General features: G+C 39.2%; 1 protein-coding gene across 2 annotated transcripts; it reads left to right on the top strand.

Moving 5' to 3' along the window:
• Nucleotides 1-1,993: 1,993 nt before the first annotated feature.
• On the top strand, nucleotides 1,994-19,396 carry cluha (CLUH binding protein of NUMT mRNA a). 2 transcript variants are annotated; one of them, XM_087795705.1, is made up of 27 exons: nucleotides 1,994-2,273; nucleotides 6,149-6,339; nucleotides 6,406-6,577; nucleotides 7,181-7,324; nucleotides 7,395-7,522; nucleotides 8,147-8,301; nucleotides 8,849-8,974; nucleotides 9,239-9,386; nucleotides 9,475-9,567; nucleotides 9,658-10,092; nucleotides 10,743-11,002; nucleotides 11,655-12,022; nucleotides 12,475-12,576; nucleotides 13,013-13,113; nucleotides 13,202-13,354; nucleotides 13,502-13,564; nucleotides 13,631-13,875; nucleotides 14,009-14,093; nucleotides 14,458-14,611; nucleotides 14,693-14,832; nucleotides 14,912-14,992; nucleotides 15,063-15,188; nucleotides 16,130-16,251; nucleotides 16,325-16,418; nucleotides 16,510-16,644; nucleotides 16,708-16,781; nucleotides 16,871-19,396. In XM_087795705.1, the coding sequence occupies exons 1-27, from the start codon at nucleotides 2,138-2,140 to the stop codon at nucleotides 16,995-16,997; spliced, it is 4,158 nt and encodes a 1,385-aa protein (XP_087651831.1). In that variant the 5' UTR covers nucleotides 1,994-2,137; the 3' UTR covers nucleotides 16,998-19,396. The 2 variants fall into 2 exon arrangements, with proteins under 2 accessions (XP_087651831.1, XP_087651832.1); XM_087795706.1 differs by having other exon boundaries at nucleotides 1,995-2,273; nucleotides 11,655-11,935.
• The last annotated feature ends 219 nt before the right edge of the window (nucleotides 19,397-19,615 follow it).

Genomic DNA, 19,615 nt, shown 5'->3' with positions numbered 1-19,615 from the left:
TGTTCAACACTGCAGAAAACTGACCAGAAACTGTTTCCTTCAACTGAGAAAAATCTCTAAATTTAGGAAAATGTTGTCACAGCATGATCTGGAGTTTATAATCCATGCATTTGTGTTTTTTCGCTTGGACTATTGCAACAGTTTTTTTCATGTCTTAACAAGAAGGAGTTGTCTCTCCTGCAGTTGATTCAGAACTCTGCAGCGAGAATTCTGACCTGCTTAAGAAGAACTCACATTTCTCCGATCCTTAAATCTCTTCACTGTCTGACAGTTTCTTTCAGGATCAACTTTAAAATGCTGGTTCTTACTTTCAGAGCAATTCATGGTCAGGCTCCTCCTTACATCACTGATCTGATCCAGTCTTACACCCCAGCTCGGGCTCTGAGGTCTGTTGTTTAGAATCTACTGATGGTTCCTGAACATACTTCAGGACCAGAGGAGAGAAATCCTTCCAGGCTGTTGCTCCTAAGCTTCGGAACGATCTTCCTCTCTCTCTGTGTTTGATGGATCTACTGACTCCTTCAAGAAACATCTAAAGACATTTTTATTTGTGCAGACTTTGCTTTCCCTTGGTTTTCTGAGACTCCTGTGTTAATCTCTGCGTTATCTTGACTTTTTAGCATATATTTTATTGAGTATTGTTTTGATTGTTTAAGCGCTTTGTGACCCTGGTCTGGAAAAGTGCTCTACAAATATAAATTACTTACTTACACACTTTGACTCCACAAAGATTATGAAGGTGATCATAGTCCAAGTCCCGTTCCAGACTTGGTGTAAGACAAAGTTAATGTTTTAATGCCCCACTTTCTTTGTGGGCTCATATAGTTCATCTCAGGTCTGAGTTCCATGTACTGCACTTCCAACCTGTTTAAGAAGCTGACTAGTTGATACAAGTTTATACCACTATGTACCATAGTACTTTAAATTACCTTTGCAAAAATAAGTTTATTCAAGTGTACTTATTTCATACTAAAATTTAAGTAACATACTTGAATTTCACTTTTGAAATACTATACTTCAAAATATTAGAGTGATTTATACTTGTACTTCCAAATGCCAGAATCTACATCCAGTGGCAAAGTGGTCAGAGCTTATGCCTGGCAAATTTAAGGTGGCTGTCAGTCTGTTTAATGTAGTGCATTTTAGAAAAATGACTTACTTTAAATAAAGACATATTACATTTGTAGTATAGAGAATAGTGTAATAGAAAGTAAACTTTAAGTTTACTTGCAAAACTAAACTATAGACTTGGAGTGTGTACCTTTGTATGTATTATATATATTGTCTACTGACTCCTTCAAGAAACATCTTAAGACGTTTTTATTTGTTCAGGCTTTTTCCTTGATTTTCTGGAACTCCTGTTATGTTATCAGTTTTATCTTGACATTTAAAGTATATACTTTATTGAATATTGTTTTGATTGTTTAAGCGCTTTGTGACCCTGGTCTGGAAAAGCGCTATACAAATAAAAAGTACTTACTTACTTACTTACCTAGTACAAAACTGGCGTCAGCTTCATCACAGAAAAATTCCCAGACTAATTCAGAAGTTACCTTGTATCAGTGTCAAAAACAACACAAAACCATTATTTAGAAATTGGCCAGTATATTAAAAACAGCACACTAGAATATATATATATATATATATATATATATATATATATATATACTGTATATAGCAAGATTAATATAATTGTGTTAAAGTGTTCCAATGAAGTATTTAGAAGAAAAACATCCTATAAGGTACTTAGTTTTCTTTTTTCAAAGCCTTTTTTCTACATTGCATCATATCTACTTTATAAATCGAACAACAAAATGTGTATAAAAAATATGTATTCTACTTTTTCGACATTTAATCGTGGAGGAAATGTTGCATGTGGCTTTCCGTCGAGCTCCTGAGGTGGGTGGGGACGCGCAACGCAAAGGCAAAGAGGTCAAGAGGAGGAGACAAGAAAACCACGTGTGTTCCCTACCAACCACCAGCACTGTCCTTCCTCAGCAGACGCGTGTTTGTATGACCCGGGACCCCCTCGCATGTCTGCTGGCTCACTCGTCGCACTTTTGAGAAGATTATTTCGCAGGGGACACACGATCACACTGCGGGGGTTTTTCTTTTCGGTTTCTACCTCTGAACCACCATGGTGAGCAAGACGGATGACATCCCGGCGACGGTGCCCAGCTGTAAGCCGGTGGATGTTGCGGAGGAGGCTGGGGATGGAGCCCAGGACGGAACCGAGGCGAGCCACACGCACCTGAAAGATACCTGCTGCTCCGGTGAGGCGTTTAGTTGAAACATTTTTAATGCGTAAAAAACGATATATTTGAACGAAACGAGTCTTGAGATGTCGAGCAGATGCTTGTCCTTGCAATGCTTCTGACTTTCACCTCTAATAGTGGAGTCAAAACGGTTTATTATTCAATGTGTGTCACGTTGAATGCATTTAACTAAACGTGCGTTTGGATTGGACTTGACTCGAAATCGAAATTAAAAATCAAGTCTGGTTCTGTCAGGAGCCAGGTCAAGCCGGATCTAGCTAGCTCCAGTGAAACCCAAACAAGCTAGCATTCGTGCTAGCATTAGCTTCGACAGGGTAAATAGTTTCGCATTCGGAGTTGAACGTTTACTCAAAAAGCACCGGTGTCGACCTCAGTCGTCACCGGAAACCATTGCACGTCGGTCCGTCCGATTGACACGCTGTGTTTTGCTCGTTTTTAAAAACTATTCGTGGTTGTAGCATAAGTTGTGTAAGCCGGTCGCAGCACACATGTCACCGAGAGCGAATGAACTGAAGGTCACCTTCAGTGGTACAGTCCATATTTGACACTTCACGAGGGGTGTTCTTTCAGAAATGAAACACGTATACTCATTTAACAGTGTATTGCCGGGTCATTAAATACACGCACTCCACATTTTTACAAAAGTTAAGTTAAATAAACTAGATTTGTAAGTCTTAAAGTCTGTGGCGGATGGTAATGGGAAAACTTCAGCGTCGATAATCTCCCCCTCCGGTCCAACTGTAGTGGACGGTTCCTTCTCGACCGGGAAGTGGAAGCTGCGAGTGTAGCTGCGTGCACGGTGAGAAGGAAGGTTACGCGGTTAACACAAGAAAAGCAGTTGCAGTTGTAGCCGGTGAGTAAATGTGTCACCGTCGGACACTTTTGAGGTTCAACACGCATCGTCTTCACACGATCCCGATTTTAATCTAAAGATGAACCCAGACCGGCCAGTTAAGAGTTACACAACTTGCTTAAACTAGTTGTTTGAAGCCATGGCTGTGGAGCTCACTTCACCCCGTGGTGCAGGCGACAACATTCACTTGACTGAAGATCCCTATTTTCATTTGAATTAAAAGATTTAACTTGAGAGCAAATGGGTTTTTATATCTCATACTTTGTTCACATTTTACCATTAGTTTATTGTAATTCAAAACAATAAGTCCTGTACAGACATAAGTCTCTTGACAACTTGAAGATGTGACTTATTGATCAGGTGCTTTTTAAATCTTTGAAGGTCAGAAAATACTTCCCCAAAGTCATTGTTTCTGCAATCCCTTGATCGGTTTTCAAATTGTTTGCAGGTGACTTATCATCCATTTTTCTTATTTTCAGAAGCATTACACTTTTTACCCATTCAACTTTCCTAGTTGAAAAATAAATTAATATTCAGTCTCACATAAGAGTTTTGGTGTGACCATGGATTCAGCAACTCATGATCTACTAAACATTTCATACTTACCCTCAGATAATGGCTATTATTAAAAAAGAAAAAACGAATGTGATGCAATAAATCCTGTTTGTAACTTGATAGTCTTTTTAAATGGGTCAACACCCCTGCTGGTCCACTCTTCTAATTCTAACTCTGGGATTTCAGTGATGCTGGATAATAATAATAATTAAAAAAAATCCTTCCAATTATTCAAATGAAGTTTTATAAATAAAGAGTGGTATTTGTTTTTGGCTGCAACCAACTTGGGTATCTTATTAAAACACAATAAATGTAAAATTTAGCTCATTTCTTGCTCAATAGAGGGGCATGGGAAATTGACCATATATTACAAATATATTACAATTACAAAGTATGCATACTTGTATTAACTTAGCTAGATAAACACACTCACAATAATCTGACCTTATGTACTTGATGGAAGAAAAAAGACTATGTACTAGAAAAATGTGATTCTGATATTGGAATCATCTGTTTATCCAAAGTTGTCATTTTGTTGAATTCCCTTAAAGAGTGACTCAGTCCCTCAGTTTTCTTCTTGTGATGCAGCAAATTTGTTTACTCGGAGACCTTGTGTTTTGTTTTCAGGGTTGTCTGGCATTGTTGCCATGACGCCTGCCCTGGACATGTGTCATGGGCTGCATGTTGCACGCTTTTATTCAAACCCCTTTTAGCGTCTGTTTGATAGGTGAAGTATTGAATTCTTACTTTGACAAAGGTGTTGATGAACACTCACAGCTGGATTCATAGTTTGCTTTTTTTTTTTACTCTACAAATGAGCTTTTCTGACATTGTTACCCAAGTTTTCTTTTATTTAATTATAACGTTATCTGCTTGATATTCTGGGCAACTAAGAGTGATTCCTGAATGCTGGGCCTCAGGCTGAGAATGACTAGTAAGACTGGTTATGTGTAAACCGTAAAAAAGTAATCAATTATTACACAATGACTTGTCATCCGGATTTGGATCAGTTTAAAATTTTAGCATTGAAATTCTCTTCAGGAAAACTGGAAGGCTTCTTTGTATTATAAAGTTTATTTGTAGCTCTATAAGTACTGAACCAAATAATGTGAACAAGTTTGTCTACACATGTAACATTGTATTATCACCTTCTGTTGACTTGATACATTTGCAACTTGAACAAAATGAAGTTCCAGGAAAAAATAAGGTTATTATAGTTCTCGGAATATGTGAAAATGTTTAACTATTTATTACATTTTTTTTTATTGCAGTGGCATGAGATCAGATGTGATAAGTTAGTTAGATTTTATTAATTAAGCCACTTTTAAAAGGTCAAACTGTAAAGAAATGTGGAAATTTACACTAGGATTTCAGTGTTCTCTTATTTATTATTTATTTACTGGCAGTTATATTGGTAAATTGGTGTTGCATGGAGTTGGCTATCTGGCTCTAAAGAAGGCCTCTATTTTGAGGGTTGTGTGGTTTTGGTCACAGTATATAAAACTATGCACTTACATTTATTTTCTGACTTGATGGGTGTGATTCAACACCCCATGACCTGTTGGTTGTTCAGATTGCCTGGAACACGTGTGTAACTCGTTGCAAGATCAAGTTGATTCTATTGTTGTTTGTCAGGCATCTATATTTCATGAGGTTCTCTGAGGTCATTCATTCTTAGACTGCGTCTCTCCTTTCATGTGGCTGGAAAGGCTGAAGTTTTTGTCGTCCCAATATGGCACCGCCTTGTTTTTTTTCTTACGGTTGAAAATGGTTTTAAATCCTCTTTAATCTAAAACACTGAATGAACAGTTCTCTGTTATCCAGCATAGGTAGGAAACGGATACATTACTTGGTTTTATTTTACTTAAACTTACTTTAAAGATTGATTTTTAGTCATTGTTATGATTTTGGGATGGTCAACTATGAGTAAGGAGATCGGGTGGTTAACGCTTAACCTTTGTTATACTTATATCTTACGTTCTTAGTTTTTTGTGTAATTTATGGAACATTTAGTTTTCTAATTCCTGATGTTTTAACTCTAAGACTGAAGATATTTGACTTTTAATGCATGTTGGATTCTGATTTATCTCGGGTAGTATTCACAGGTCACCTCTTATCCGTATTAACACAGAGATGCAATGTCCAGTCTTGTTAACCCTTGTTATCTCGGGGTCAATGTGACCCAAAGGCCCAAAAACAAATGTGTTTATGGCATCTCTTGTTTCGTTTTCACAAAGTGAACAACCTCCACTACTGCACATGTATTTACTGAAGCCAGGGAGGTAGTTCACCTTGATCCAGAGACGACACAAGGGATACCACAAACACATTTGTTGTTTTTAGCCAATGGGTCACCTTGACCCTGAGAGAACACAAGGGTTAGTAAATAAGAACATGCTAATAAGTAAACTTAACTGGGAGGACACATCATGACTCATAGTTTTCTTTTTTTTTTTTCCTTCAGTACACGGTCCAGATAAAGCCATGGTGAATGGCAGCGGATCCCACGAACACTCTGCGTTGGAATCCAAACAGAATGGGAACGTCGAGGTGGACGGAGGAGACGATTCAAACGAACAGGAGGTGATCGTGATCCAAGATACCGGCTTCAACGTGAAGATCCAGCCACCCGGAGCTGAGCCCTTCGACCTCCAGGTATTCAGTAGCAATGATTCTAAATGGGGTCTGACAACACTAACTGAATGGATCTTCTGTCTTCAGGTGTCGCCGCAGGAGATGGTTCAGGAGATCCACCAGGTGCTGATGGACCGCGAGGACACCTGCCACCGGACCTGCTTCTCGCTGCAGCTGGACGGAAACGTGCTGGACAACTTTGCTGAGCTCAAGTCCATCGAAGGCTTGCAAGAAGGCTCCCTGCTCAAAGTTGTGGAAGGTCAGAGGTCATTCTTCAAGGTTATGCAGTGAACACTCTGTATGTGTGGTGGTGTTGAGAGCTGCCTCAAAGTTATTTTTTTTTCTTTCTCATAATAAACCTAGTTAAATGGTAATTGCATACACATATTAATATTATTATGGTTTTATTGTTGTCGTATTAATACAAAAACTATTAAATTTTGAGTTTCTATTATCATTTTTTTTATTTATGTGTGTTGTTTAAATTTTAAGTATTTTTGTGCTAAAACTAGATGGAAATATTCATGGGTAAAATATTGACACTTGTGCGACTAAAAATATAGTTAGCACACTTTCTGTCTTTACTTTGATCGAATACTTATTGTTTCTTTTATTCCCTGACTTTAAACACATCATGAGACGCTATTTCTAGTGCCTTGTACTTGTTTTATTTGCTTTTATTGTATTATCTTAGTTGCAACAAACTATTGTTTGATATTTTATGTTCTTGTACAGCACAAGGTGTCCACTGCTGTTGATTTAAAGTGCTCTATAAATAAAGTTTTTAAAAATATATTTACAGTATATAAAATGAAATGTCAAAAACAATTTCAGTATAAATATTTTTTTATTTCATGTGCAGAGCCCTACACCGTCAGAGAAGCCCGCATTCACGTCCGCCACATCAGAGACCTGCTCAAGAGTCTGGACCCCTCTGACGCCTACAACGGAGTCGACTGCATCTCCCTTTCCTTCTTGAGTATCTTCACCGATGGAGACCTTGGAGGTTTGTACCCTTTAACGTTTACTTTATGGCTCTGAAGAAGATAAGTTTATAACTGTGTTGCCACCCACAGAGAGTGGTAAGCGTAAGAAAAGGGGTAGCGAGCTGGAGCAGATCGACTGCACCCCCCCAGAGCACATCCTGCCAGGCAGCAAAGATCGCCCCCTTGTGCCCCTCCAGCCACAGAACAAGGACTGGAAGGTAAGAAAGTAACGGATGATTTATTTGATCAGTAAGAGCATCATGGGAGATGTTCAGGTCACTGAGAGAGTTGTTGAGGCAGAAGGTATGCAAACTTGAGTTTGCAAGTTCAAGTTAATGTTGTTAAATAAATGTTGATTTTTAGGGGAAAAAGTTCCTGAAGTCTATACGTTTTAGTCACCCATCGATGCCCATTTTGTCCATTTTTAGTCTTAAAAAAATACTTTTTAGTTTATTTAAGTGTTGATCACTTAAGTATTTGTTTTTTATTTAAACCAGTACCCATTTACATGTAGCCAAACCCATTTTTAAATCTAAAAAATATATTTTGGATATTTTTGCCATTTAAAAAAAATAAATAAATAAAAAGAACATACTGGTACTATAGGATGGAAATTATTTAAAAAAAAAAAAAAAATCTTTCTAACATTTAAGATGCATTCTAGTACTTATTTTTTCTTTATTCTCAATCATATGTCTTCTTATATTTATTTTGTCAATATATATTTTTAGTTATCGCCACTTGACCAGCATTATGGTGTGTTATTAACCTTTAATCTGGGAAATGTAACGCAGAACGGTCAATTATATGAATTAAGGTTCTAACAATCCTGCATCTTACAGCCTCTACAGTGCCTGAAGGTTCTGACCATGAGTGGCTGGAATCCACCACCCGGTAACAGAAAGATGCACGGTGACCTCATGTACCTGTACATGGTGACGGTGGAGGAGCGTCACATCAGTGTCACGGCCTCCACCCGTGGATTCTACCTCAACCAGTAAGTTACTCTTTTGTTATTCTGTGATGAGTGATGGTAACGGATATTATTTGTGGTGCATCAGCGTAAAAAGCTGCTGGACTGCTTTTAGAGCGGTCGACTGTATCCTCTGATCCTCAGTCTTAAGCGGGACTACATTGTTTATCTAGCTGCTAAAGGTGTCATGACTGCCATCTAGTGGCTGGAGGCTTATTGCAACACAAAAATGTGCCTTAAACGTCTGAATATTTGAATGTTAATTGTAAATATACAATTATTTTTATTTTGCACACACTTCATTTGAATTTTATACATAAAATATATATATTTTTTATAATTTTAAAGCAAAAATAAATCATTAATTGTTGTATGTCATTTTCATTTGTATAGCGCTTTTCCAGACCAGGGTCACAAAGCGCTCAAAAAATCAAAACAATACTCAATAAAGTATATAGTTTTAAAGGGCAAGAATTGTGAAAAAAAATTTGATGTTGTTTATTGATATTTTTGATATTTTCTCACACCCGTACCATATCGTTTTCTCACGTTCCATATATTTTGTGTCCAGATCTACTACGTACACCTTCAACCCCAAACCAGCCAACCCCAGTTTCCTGAGCCACTCTCTAGTGGAACTGCTGAGCCAGATCAGCCCTGCCTTTAAAAAGAACTTCACTGCCCTGCAGAAGAAAAGGTACGAGCGCCTGACTCCGTTATTGTACCATCAAATACTTTCTTTGTTTCTGTTGAATGAACTCGAATGTGGGGACATTTATGTACACTGTAGATTCTTATCATCTCTTATAAGAACCTCGTGAACCACCGTTATACAGGCATGTCTGCCATTTTGTTTTCAGGAATGTCCCCAAAGTACACATTCAACAACTATGTTGAGTTGTGACTAGTTTTCCTTTAATTATGACTCACGGTTTCTCAAACCTTCACGTCTCTGCTTTAGGGTCCAGAGACATCCCTTTGAGAGGATAGCCACACCCTTCCAGGTGTACAGCTGGACGGCACCTCAGGTGGACCATGCCATGGACTGTGTCCGGGCCGAAGATGCGTACACTTCCCGTCTGGGGTACGAGGAGCAAATACCTGGACAAGTAAGAGCAGATTCCTTTCTTGGAGCTTCAGTAAACATCTGGAAATTATAGATAAAAAAAGGATGTAATCCAAGCCATAATTTCACAGACCAGAGATTGGAATGAGGAGCTGCAGACCACCCGTGAACTCCCGAGAAAGAACCTTCCGGAGCGGCTGCTCCGGGAGAGAGCCATATTTAAGGTGATATTGAGATTAAAATGACGTTAAATTAATATCTTGCATAGGTATTTATGTATACTAACATTTGTGTTCTTCTCTTCACTCCTCCAGGTCCACAGTGACTTTGCTGCTGCTGCTACTCGAGGTGCCATGGCGGTCATCGACGGCAACGTGATGGCCATCAACCCCGGGGAGGAAACCCGCATGCAGATGTTCATCTGGAACAACATCTTCTTCAGCCTCGGGTTCGACGTGCGGGACCATTACCGAGAGCTTGGGGGGGATGCTGCGGCCCACACCGCTCCCACCAACGACCTGAACGGCGTGAGGGCTTATGGCGCGGTGGACGTGGAGGGTCTCTACACGCTGGGGACTGTGGTGGTGGACTACAGAGGCTACCGCATCACGGCGCAGTCCATCATCCCGGGGATATTGGAGCGAGAGCAGGAGCAGAGCGTCATCTACGGCTCCATCGACTTCGGAAAGACGGTGGTGTCGCACAGCAAATATCTGGAGCTTCTGGAGAAGACCAGCAGACCCCTTAAAGTCAGTATCACACGATGCACTTTAGTTTTTAGTTTGTGATTTAATGAGGGATTTAGCTTTTTTTTCTTTCTATTCCTTGGTTTTTAACTCTTTCATTAAATAATAGTTGACGGTTATTCAAAAGTCTTATTCACCTTTTATATTATATTTATATTATATTATTATATTGGACATGTATTGTTGTGTTGATGATTTATCATGATACAGTGTCTTCACTGTATCCACTAGATGTCGCTCTGCTTTATAATCTTTGGCTCTGATCTACTAAATAAATGAAAAATGCCATCATTCTTAAACAGAGTTGTTTTTAAATTGTAAACTATAATAAAATGGCGCATGAAAAGGTTTTGAATGTTTGAAAATAGAATTAAACTGTTGACATTTTTTCAGAAAACTTGTATTACAAAGAATTTCATTTAAAAATGATTTAAAAAAACTTGAAATATTTTTACTTACAACCTAGTGTTTAAATGCATCAACTGATGCCCCTGAACATATCGTCAGTGATGTAACCTGAGTTTAAACAAGTTAAAACGTTTTTATCAAAGGTATATAATCCACTCATGAACAAGGGCCAAATTTCAGTGTAATTATTGGACAATATTAATAACATTGAATTGCATATTGAAACAAGGCTTATGTCATTTCAGGTGCAGAGACACAACGTGCTGGACGAGAACAACGACAGTGTGGAACTCTGCTCCTCCGTGGAGTGTAAGGGAATCATCGGCAACGACAGTCGGCATTATATCCTCGACCTCCTTCGCACCTTCCCTCCCGACCTCAACTTCCTCCCGGTGGAGGGAGAAGACCTTCCACCAGAGAGTCATGTCCAAGGTTTCCCCCGCAAGCACCGCCATCGCCTGGCCTGTCTCCGCCAGGAGCTCATCGAAGCTTTCGTGGAGCACAGGTGAGAAATGGTTTTCACTCATTCACATCTATAAGCGGCAGAAAATGACGGATGTGTGTGTCGGAAAAGAATCTGGCAATACAGTGCGTATCGTGGTAGAGTATTTGACTTTGGGTAAATTTGAGGATCTGCTCAAATTTATTTTGAAAGCTTCTAGAGTTGACTGTATCCTCTCATCCTCAGTCATCGCCACGATATTTTGAAATTCAATTGTTCTTTTAGCTAAGTGGTTCAACACAAAAATGAATGCTGTGACTATTTTAATTTCAATTGTAAATCTTAAAATATATATATTTTATACAGGCAATACAGTGCGTATCGTGGTACAGTATTTTACTTTGGGTAAATTTGAGTATCTGCTTTAATTTATTTTAAAAGCTTTGAAAGCTTCTAGAGTTGACTGTATCCTCTCATCCTCAGTCATCGCCAATATATTATGAAATTCCGTTGTTCTTTGAGCTAAGTGGTTTAACACAAAAATGAATGCTGTGACTATTTTCGTGTTAATTATAAATCTCAAAATATATATATATATATATTTTATACAGTCTTTATTGAAATATAAGCCAAAAAATCATTACAGAGCTGACATTTTTTTAGAAGAAAAACAAACAAAAAAACGTGTTATTTAATGGTTTCTGCTTCTGTGTAGATACCTCCTCTTCATGAAGATGGCAGCGTTGCAACTCATGCAACAGAAAGCCAACAAAGATGCAACAAACAAGACGGACAGACCTGCCCTCAAAGAATCCTCAGAGGACACAAAGGAAAAGATCACTGCCACAGACGCTCCGGCTGAGAAGTCTTCAGACGGCACAGAAAAACCCTCGGAGGCTGTAGCGGCCGGTGAAGAACCATCTTCACAGACGGCAACTAACGGGGCTCTAAGCCCGGCGGTGACCCAGAATGGAGAGTGCAAGAGCCCATTGGAGGGTAAGGAGCTTGAGGAAAGTATTCCGGGATTAGCTCAGGCAAAAGAGCTGGCGGAGACCTTAGTGGCGGAAGACGGATCTGGTATTGGTACGTCCAAAAAACAAGCCTACTGTAGAGCTGAGACTTTGCAAAGAGAGCTAATCTGGCGGATTACTGATACATGCTTAAAGTGCAAATACATCTACGGCTTCAATGTTAAAGAAAAGCAAAAACAAGATGAAACGCTCCACCTTGTTGGCTCCCTCTGTTCAGTCGTCGGCTCGTATTCTGGACTGGGTTGACTTTGCTGTGAGAAATCAAGTTGTGAAGTGAAAATGTATATCTTCTAATCAAACTCTTGAATGAAAAAAGATTTACTAATGTGCCTGTAATATTCTGTATTGTTTTTTTAAATTAATCATAAAATCTTCTGCTATATAATCACTGATTTACAAAATTATATTCTCCTCAATCTTGCATGTTTGAACATTTTTGCATGTCAAGAATTGTCATTTGTAATTATTAGTTTCTTAATGTTAATCGGAATCATTTGTCAACAGATCCCAAAAGTCGCGAAGTGGTCCTCAACGCCTGCAAGGCGGTCGGATCCATCAGCAGCTCCTCCTTCGATATCCGCTTCAACCCAGACATCTTCTCTCCAGGTGAATACGAGATGAAAGAAGTTTGAAACTCTGTCTATATATGGTAATAAAGAGATGAACTGCACAAGTTGGAACAATTTTATATAAAATGGTTTAAGAGTTGGAGTTACATCTGTCATTTTGATTAGTCTCAAAATTAATGTAAAAGAATGTAAATGAACTATGATAATTAAGATAAATGATGCCTCCAAAAATAAAAATAAAATATTGTAAATAGACTTTTTGTTGCTATATATGTTTTTGTTTGTCCCACTACCAAGTCTGCTAAAAGGATTTTACCACTTGTTGTTAAGTCTTATGATCATATTTGGCCAGTTAAACATTTTAGAATGAAAATATTTTAGTTTAAACTATTATGACCTCTGCATTGTAGTTGGTGTTTGTCAAAAATGGGTAATAAAAAAATTAACAATAATGGTAAATTTGACTCCTCCAGGTGTTCGTTTCCCAGACGACAGCGTTGATGACGTGAAGAAACAAAAACAACTTCTCAAAGATGCTGCAGCCTTTTTGGTTTCCTGTCAGATTCCTTCACTGGTACTTTACATGTTTATATAGATTTTAAACACCTTGCTTTTAGTTGGGTTAGCCTTTAGTTCTGATTTGTTCTCTTCTACCCGCTCAGGTGAAGGACTGTTTGGACCACAGTGCTCTGCCCATGGATGGCGCCATGCTGACTGAGGCGCTCCATCAGAGAGGCATCAACGTCCGCTATCTGGGCAATGTCCTGGAGTTTGTTGAGAAGACACAAGCCAAAACCCAGCTGGAGCACATCTATGTGAGTCTTTATCCAAACCCTTAATGTGGTGGCAGCTGAAGCATGGTTGTCACATGGCTTCACATGCATGCCAAACAAATGTAACATGTGTTGTATTTTTACAGACCCGACTGTTAAAATAACAATGTGTTTTTTGTCTCATTTTAGAGAATAGGAATCATTGAGCTGATCACCAGATGTGCAAAACATATCTTCAAGACATACCTCCAGGTTTGTCAACAACATTCCTGCTTCTCTCTTGACCTTTTTTTCTTACATTTGTTCTCCGCCCTACAGGGAGTCGAGTTGTCTGCTCTCTCGGCTGCCGTCAGCCATTTCCTCAACTGCTTCCTCAGCTCTTACCCCGACGCCGTTGCACACCTTCCCCTCGACGAGCTCGTTTCACGTCGCAAAAACCGCAAACGCCGCAACAGAGTGCCAGGCGGCGGCGACAACACGGCCTGGGCCAGCATGACCCCCAGCGAGCTGTGGAAGAACATCGCCTCCGAGGCCCAGAGCTATTACCACTTCACCGTTCAGTGGTACGACGGCATTAAAATTAAATGTCCCCTCTGCCTTTTTATCTCTATAATGTTGCATACACACGTCCAATCTGAGTGAAATATTCATGACGGTGAAGCTATAAAGATATAAATATAATATTGTGTTCTCCAGCGAGAGTGTGGACCAGGTGGTGGAGAAATACAACCTTCAGAAAACCACTTTGCTCAGAGAAATCTCCATCAAAACTGGCATACAGGTAAGTTACCTTTTTTATTTTTAGTCATGCATTAAGAGGAGTCGGACTCAAAACGAAGCAAATGCCTTAAAATGCAAAGAATAAAAATATGAAATTACAATTATTAAAAATGAATACCAAGATCAAAATAATTGCTCTAGTATTACTGCCATATCCTGGTCACTGTTTATTGCAATCTACGTGAATTTACTCATTGAAAGTTTCCAAAAATATATAAAGGGTCTTTAATCCTTTAAGGAAAAGAGTCCCATGTTTCATGAGTTTTCTATGAAAAGAATCTAGTTTTTTTTAATTTTGATGCAGTACTTGCTGAGGGCGTGTTTTATTTTTAACGTTAATTGAATGTGTTTATTTCTGGTTCCAGATTCTTATAAAGGAGTACAACTTTGACAGCCGCCACAAGCCGGCCTTTACCGAGGAGGACATCCTGAATATCTTCCCTGTGGTGAAGCACGTGAACCCCAAAGCCTCAGATGCCTTCCACTTCTTCCAGAGCGGCCAGGCCAAGGTCCAGCAAGGTGAGACTTTACACTTGTATCTTCTCTAATGTCTTTTGTTGTTTTTTGGCGTTTTTAAATAACATTGGAAATCCTTGGCAGGTTTCTTAAAGGAGGGCTGTGAGTTGATCAACGAAGCTCTGAACCTCTACAACAATGTGTACGGGGCCATGCATGTGGAGATCTGTGCCTGTCTACGTCTGCTGGCTCGTCTCAGTTACATCATGGGCGATCACGGCGAGGTACAGGATCCAGACCCCTTAAAAGATCTTCTGTAGTTACGACGCATTTTAATTTTGAACTTTGAATTCCGTCCTGCAGGCGCTCAGCACCCAACAGAAGGCGGTTCTGATGAGCGAGCGAGTCCTCGGCATCGAGCACCCCAACACCATCCAGGAATATGTAAGAACCCGTAGTACCAGGTTTCCTTTTCATATACGTGTTTTACTTACCATCTTCCTTTTGTTCGCAGATGCATTTGGCTCTTTACTACTTTGCCAACGGTCAACTGTCGATAGCCCTCAAGCTTTTCTATCGAGCCCGTTACCTCATGTTGCTGATCTGTGGGGAGGACCACCCTGAGATGGCGCTGCTCGACGTAAGTGTCACAGCTAGTTTACAAGCATGACTAGCTGCCACTCGTCTTCTTCCAAACTATATACAGTATATACAAGTGTACGTTTTAAATATTTACCGGTAGTTTAAAATAAAAACAGGAATAAAAGGAACCTTCAAAATATTGAGTGTTACATTTTTCCTTTATTCTGAGGCGTTATAATACTTAATGTTTCACTGTCTTTTTAAACCTTTTGTAATCAAAAAAAATTCACATTCTTCCGCAGTTTATACAGGCTGAAAAACATACATCATTTTAATAAAGTGATGTTATTAATTATTTTGACAAATGGATGAGGTTTAAACTAATGGCATTTATTTGAACTTGAACACTGCATACAAGTTATTATCCCTCTCAACAACCCTCTCGGTAATGGGGACTTTAAAAGCTCCCATAATCCTTTGCCTCAGAGTCAACCAATCACAGCCATCGACCACTTTTGAATTGGCAATTTAGAAGTTCTGTAGTTGTGTTGATGTTTTTGCTGTTCAAATAAATTGACTATAAATAAATTGAAGTCTTTTTAATATTGGGTGACCTGTGAGGCCATTTAAAAGAAGAAAAAAAACAATCTCTAACTTTCAATAATTCAATGATATAGGCGTCTCCAGATAACTGCAGATTATTAGAGAATAAAGTTCTAAGGGTTTTTTAAATGGTAGGAAGTGAGACTTCAGTTGTGACAAAGATTTTAAAGAGGAAACAGGATTTTATTATGTTTCTTGCCAGGAAATTCTAAAGGTGATGCACAAAATATTTAATAAAAATTATAAAAAATAGTGGCCCAAAAAAATTACAGTGGTAAATAAAAGTGTTTAGAATGTTTTTTTCAGATGAAGAAATTCCGAAATGGGAATGAAAATAGAAAGGGGGGGAAAGATGCTTTCTTAAATTATAAAAATGTTGTTTTTTTTGTCCTGCAGAGCAACATCGGTCTGGTACTCCATGGAGTGATGGAGTATGATTTATCTCTGAGATTTTTAGAGAACGCCTTAGCTGTCAATTCCAAATACCACGGCCCACGGTCCCTCAAAGTGGCCCTCAGGTAAGATGACGACGTTAAACTACTCTTAACTGCATTTAAAAAAAAGTGTCTCTAACATATCATTTGTTTTCAGTCATCACCTGGTCGGGAGGGTTTACGAGAGCAAAGCAATGTTCCGCTCAGCGCTGCAGCATGAGAAGGAGGGCTACACCATTTACAAAAACCAGGTAACCCCACAGGAACCTCCACCACCGGGACCTAACACGATTTATTTTTTAATTTGAAGTCAGTCCTCACTGAGTTTCTCCCTCTGGTTAGATGGGCGAGACTCATGAGAGGACGAAGGAGAGCTCGGAGTACCTGAAGTATCTCACACAGCAGGCCGTGGCTCTGCAGAGAACCATGAATGAAATCTACAAGAACGGCTCCAACGCCAGCATCACGCCGCTCAAGGTAAAAATCAACCCACATGTTTTTATTTTCTCTGGTTTCTCATTGTTTTTTGGGTGTTTTCAGTTCACGGCTCCCAACATGGCCAGCATCCTGGAGCAGCTGAACATCATCAACGGCATCATCTTTATACCTCTAAGGTACAAAGAAGGCTTGTTCTTCACAATCATTTCTATTTTTCCCACTCGAGTTAGGATTCATGATTGTTTTTTTTTTCGTTTGTTTGTAGCCAAAAGGATCTGGAGAACCTGAAAGCCGAGGTGCAGAGACGACAGCAGCTGCAGGAGCTGAAAAACGGTGACGAGCCTTTAGAGAACAGTCCACTGGAACTGGAGGACAAAATCCCAGTCGATTAACGTCCAAAGTCCACAAACCTAGTTTTCTGTCAGGAGACGCAGGGCTGTCCAGCCAGCAGCCGCGATCCCGATTGTACGGACCCGAGTCAAAGACAGAATCATTTACTGGGAGGGAGCCATCATAGCAAGAGAGAACTGTATAAACTAAAGGACCAGAAGTTCAGTGCGGGATTTTCCTGTTCCACTAAATGAAACCAGAGGGAGAAGAACAAAGTACAAATAAAGGAATCTGTCAATCATGCAAAGTGAATTATCCCTACATATTGTTGTTGCAGGAAGGAAAAAAAAATAAATCTGGCTGCTTTTGTTTCGCGGCTGGAAAAATGAGACCAAGTTTGACATTCTATACCAGAGCCTTATCCACTCTGTCACAAACCCAGATTGCTGTTTCTACTGAGCTCCCATCATTCCCGTAAGGGCCTTGAGAACCTTCTGGCATGTAGCCTTCAACAGTGCTGAAGCACCGACCCTGTCCTGCAACTCAGGGGTACCTACTATTGTGCACTAAAGCCAGAAGAGCGGCTGAGTTATAGAGATTTAGAAATCGTGGGGGGGGGGGGGTGTTCAGAATGTAAGTGGCTTCAGTGATCATCTCTTCGTTCACAAGTCCCCGATGCTTAATTAATTTGAGGCCCTCTGTACCTGTGACAATCCCTGGTGGCCTCCTGCTGTATCCTCTGGTCCTTCTGTCTCCCAGCAAACAACACAGTGAGACATTAGTGAGCTTACACTTGATTGTACAGTTTGATTTCTTTTACAGTTTTTTTTTTTTGTTTTGTTGCTGAAAATCATTTTTGTAAACTTGCAGAGGAGAGTTAAAAATCTATTTTAGGCCTATTAATCATCTAATAATTTAAGCCATGTCTGTTTTTATAGAAAAAAAACTGTGTGAAAACGGATGTTTAAGTTTGAGATTGACGGGTATTAAGGAACGATATTGCAGGAATATCCACGATGAAGCACTCAATTTAACAATATCTGTTTAATGGTCTATTTTTACACGTTGGAAGTGTGCATGTTTGTACGTGTGATTGTATCTGTGTGTAGTCTTAAAGAAAGTCTGCAGACCGGAGCCGCTGCTTGTGCTGCTGTGTAGCATAAATGGAGGCTCGAATGATCATCAGCTTTCTGGTCGTTTTATTTGTCTACTTCCTGTCTATCTGTCGGATGTTTGGAACGTCTTTTCCTGAAACATGGCCACCGGTTACTGTATAAGTTGTAACTAAAACTATGACTCAAGAAGGATGCACAAAATTGGTTCTTTACCCCTCCATTTCTATAATGGGTCCTCGTTTCAAAATGTGTGTGTGTGTGTGTGTAGCACACTGACGTGTGTGTATACTTTCATTGAGCAGTGTGTTGTACACTTAACCATGCTGTCAGAATGTTTGAAACTACTCTCAGTACTGCCAAAAGTACACGGAAGGGCTGCCTCGGTGAGATGTACCAAAAAAAAAGGAAGATATGTTTGCTTGTATACATGCAATGTAACCCACCATGGCAATGTGTTACTAATCTTGTTGCCGTGTCACATGTGTGCAATTAAAGCAATAGAAGTGGTGCTGGATATTAGTGCTTTGACATTGTGCAAGAATGGAACGATGAAGGTGATGAAGTTCCTTTAAAAAAAAAGTCGACGTGACCTGGTAAATGTAAATGCCATACTTCAGTTCTTGACGGATATGTACCTGTAAGTGGTCGGAGCGCAGCCTGCCAAGTTTGATGTGCATAGTGCCTCGAAAAATTCATGAAAAATGCAAATATTCTAAACAAAAAGATGTTCATTTTTGGAGTGAATGCGTCATTTCTTGGTCCTATTTTAGTTGCCCACCAGGTGGCAGACTAACTATATTTAAAGGAATAAAAACTGCAGTCTTGTGTATAAATAATTCAGCATCAGATTTGTTAATATCTAATCTGTAATCCTGAAATCACATCGAGACTCATCGAACTGATGCAAAGATTAGGGATGATTTTAAGAAAGATGTCTCATATATTTCGGTGTGATATTTCTCTTCTATAGCGTTTAGAGTGGCATGTATTTGCGTTTGGCTAGATTTGACCTTAAAATATTGACTCAATAACGTGTACAATTGAACTGGGAAGTGTAACAAATTATGAGTATGTTGACTGCAAAATCCCATTCAGAAGAAACTTCTAACCAATGACTGAATTTTTTGGGGGGGGAGTTTTTTGCAAACATTTTCACATTTGTATCAGCGCTTGTGTTGCTTATAGTGGAATGTTTGTCTGAGGGTCCTGAAATCTCTTATTGCAAACTATAATCTGCTTTTTCTGGATGATGTGTGTTATTTCTGTCTTGGTCTTGGTGGACCTAACTTTTTCTTTTTTGGGTGTGAGTAAACTTTTATATTCAATAAAGAGAAATAGCATATTAACAGACAATTTTTACGATTTTTATTTTCTCTTATGAATTTCATTTTCCTGTATGAATTCCTATTTATTTTGAAAGTTTTAATTTTCTCTCCGCAATAGTTGTATGCCAAACAGCAAATTACTGGCATTTTAGTGTAAATACAGCTGGTCAATACTTTTCAGGTAAACAATCTACCTTTAGTACAATTAACCTTTTGTGTGTTTTTTGTTAGACTTTTTAG

This window comes from Callionymus lyra, chromosome 7 (genome assembly GCF_982586985.1).
Source record: "Callionymus lyra chromosome 7, fCalLyr1.hap1.1, whole genome shotgun sequence".
Classification (NCBI taxonomy): domain Eukaryota; kingdom Metazoa; phylum Chordata; class Actinopteri; order Syngnathiformes; family Callionymidae; genus Callionymus; species Callionymus lyra.
Note: the sequence above shows the minus strand (reverse complement) of the source record. Positions and strands in the feature narration are given on the sequence as shown.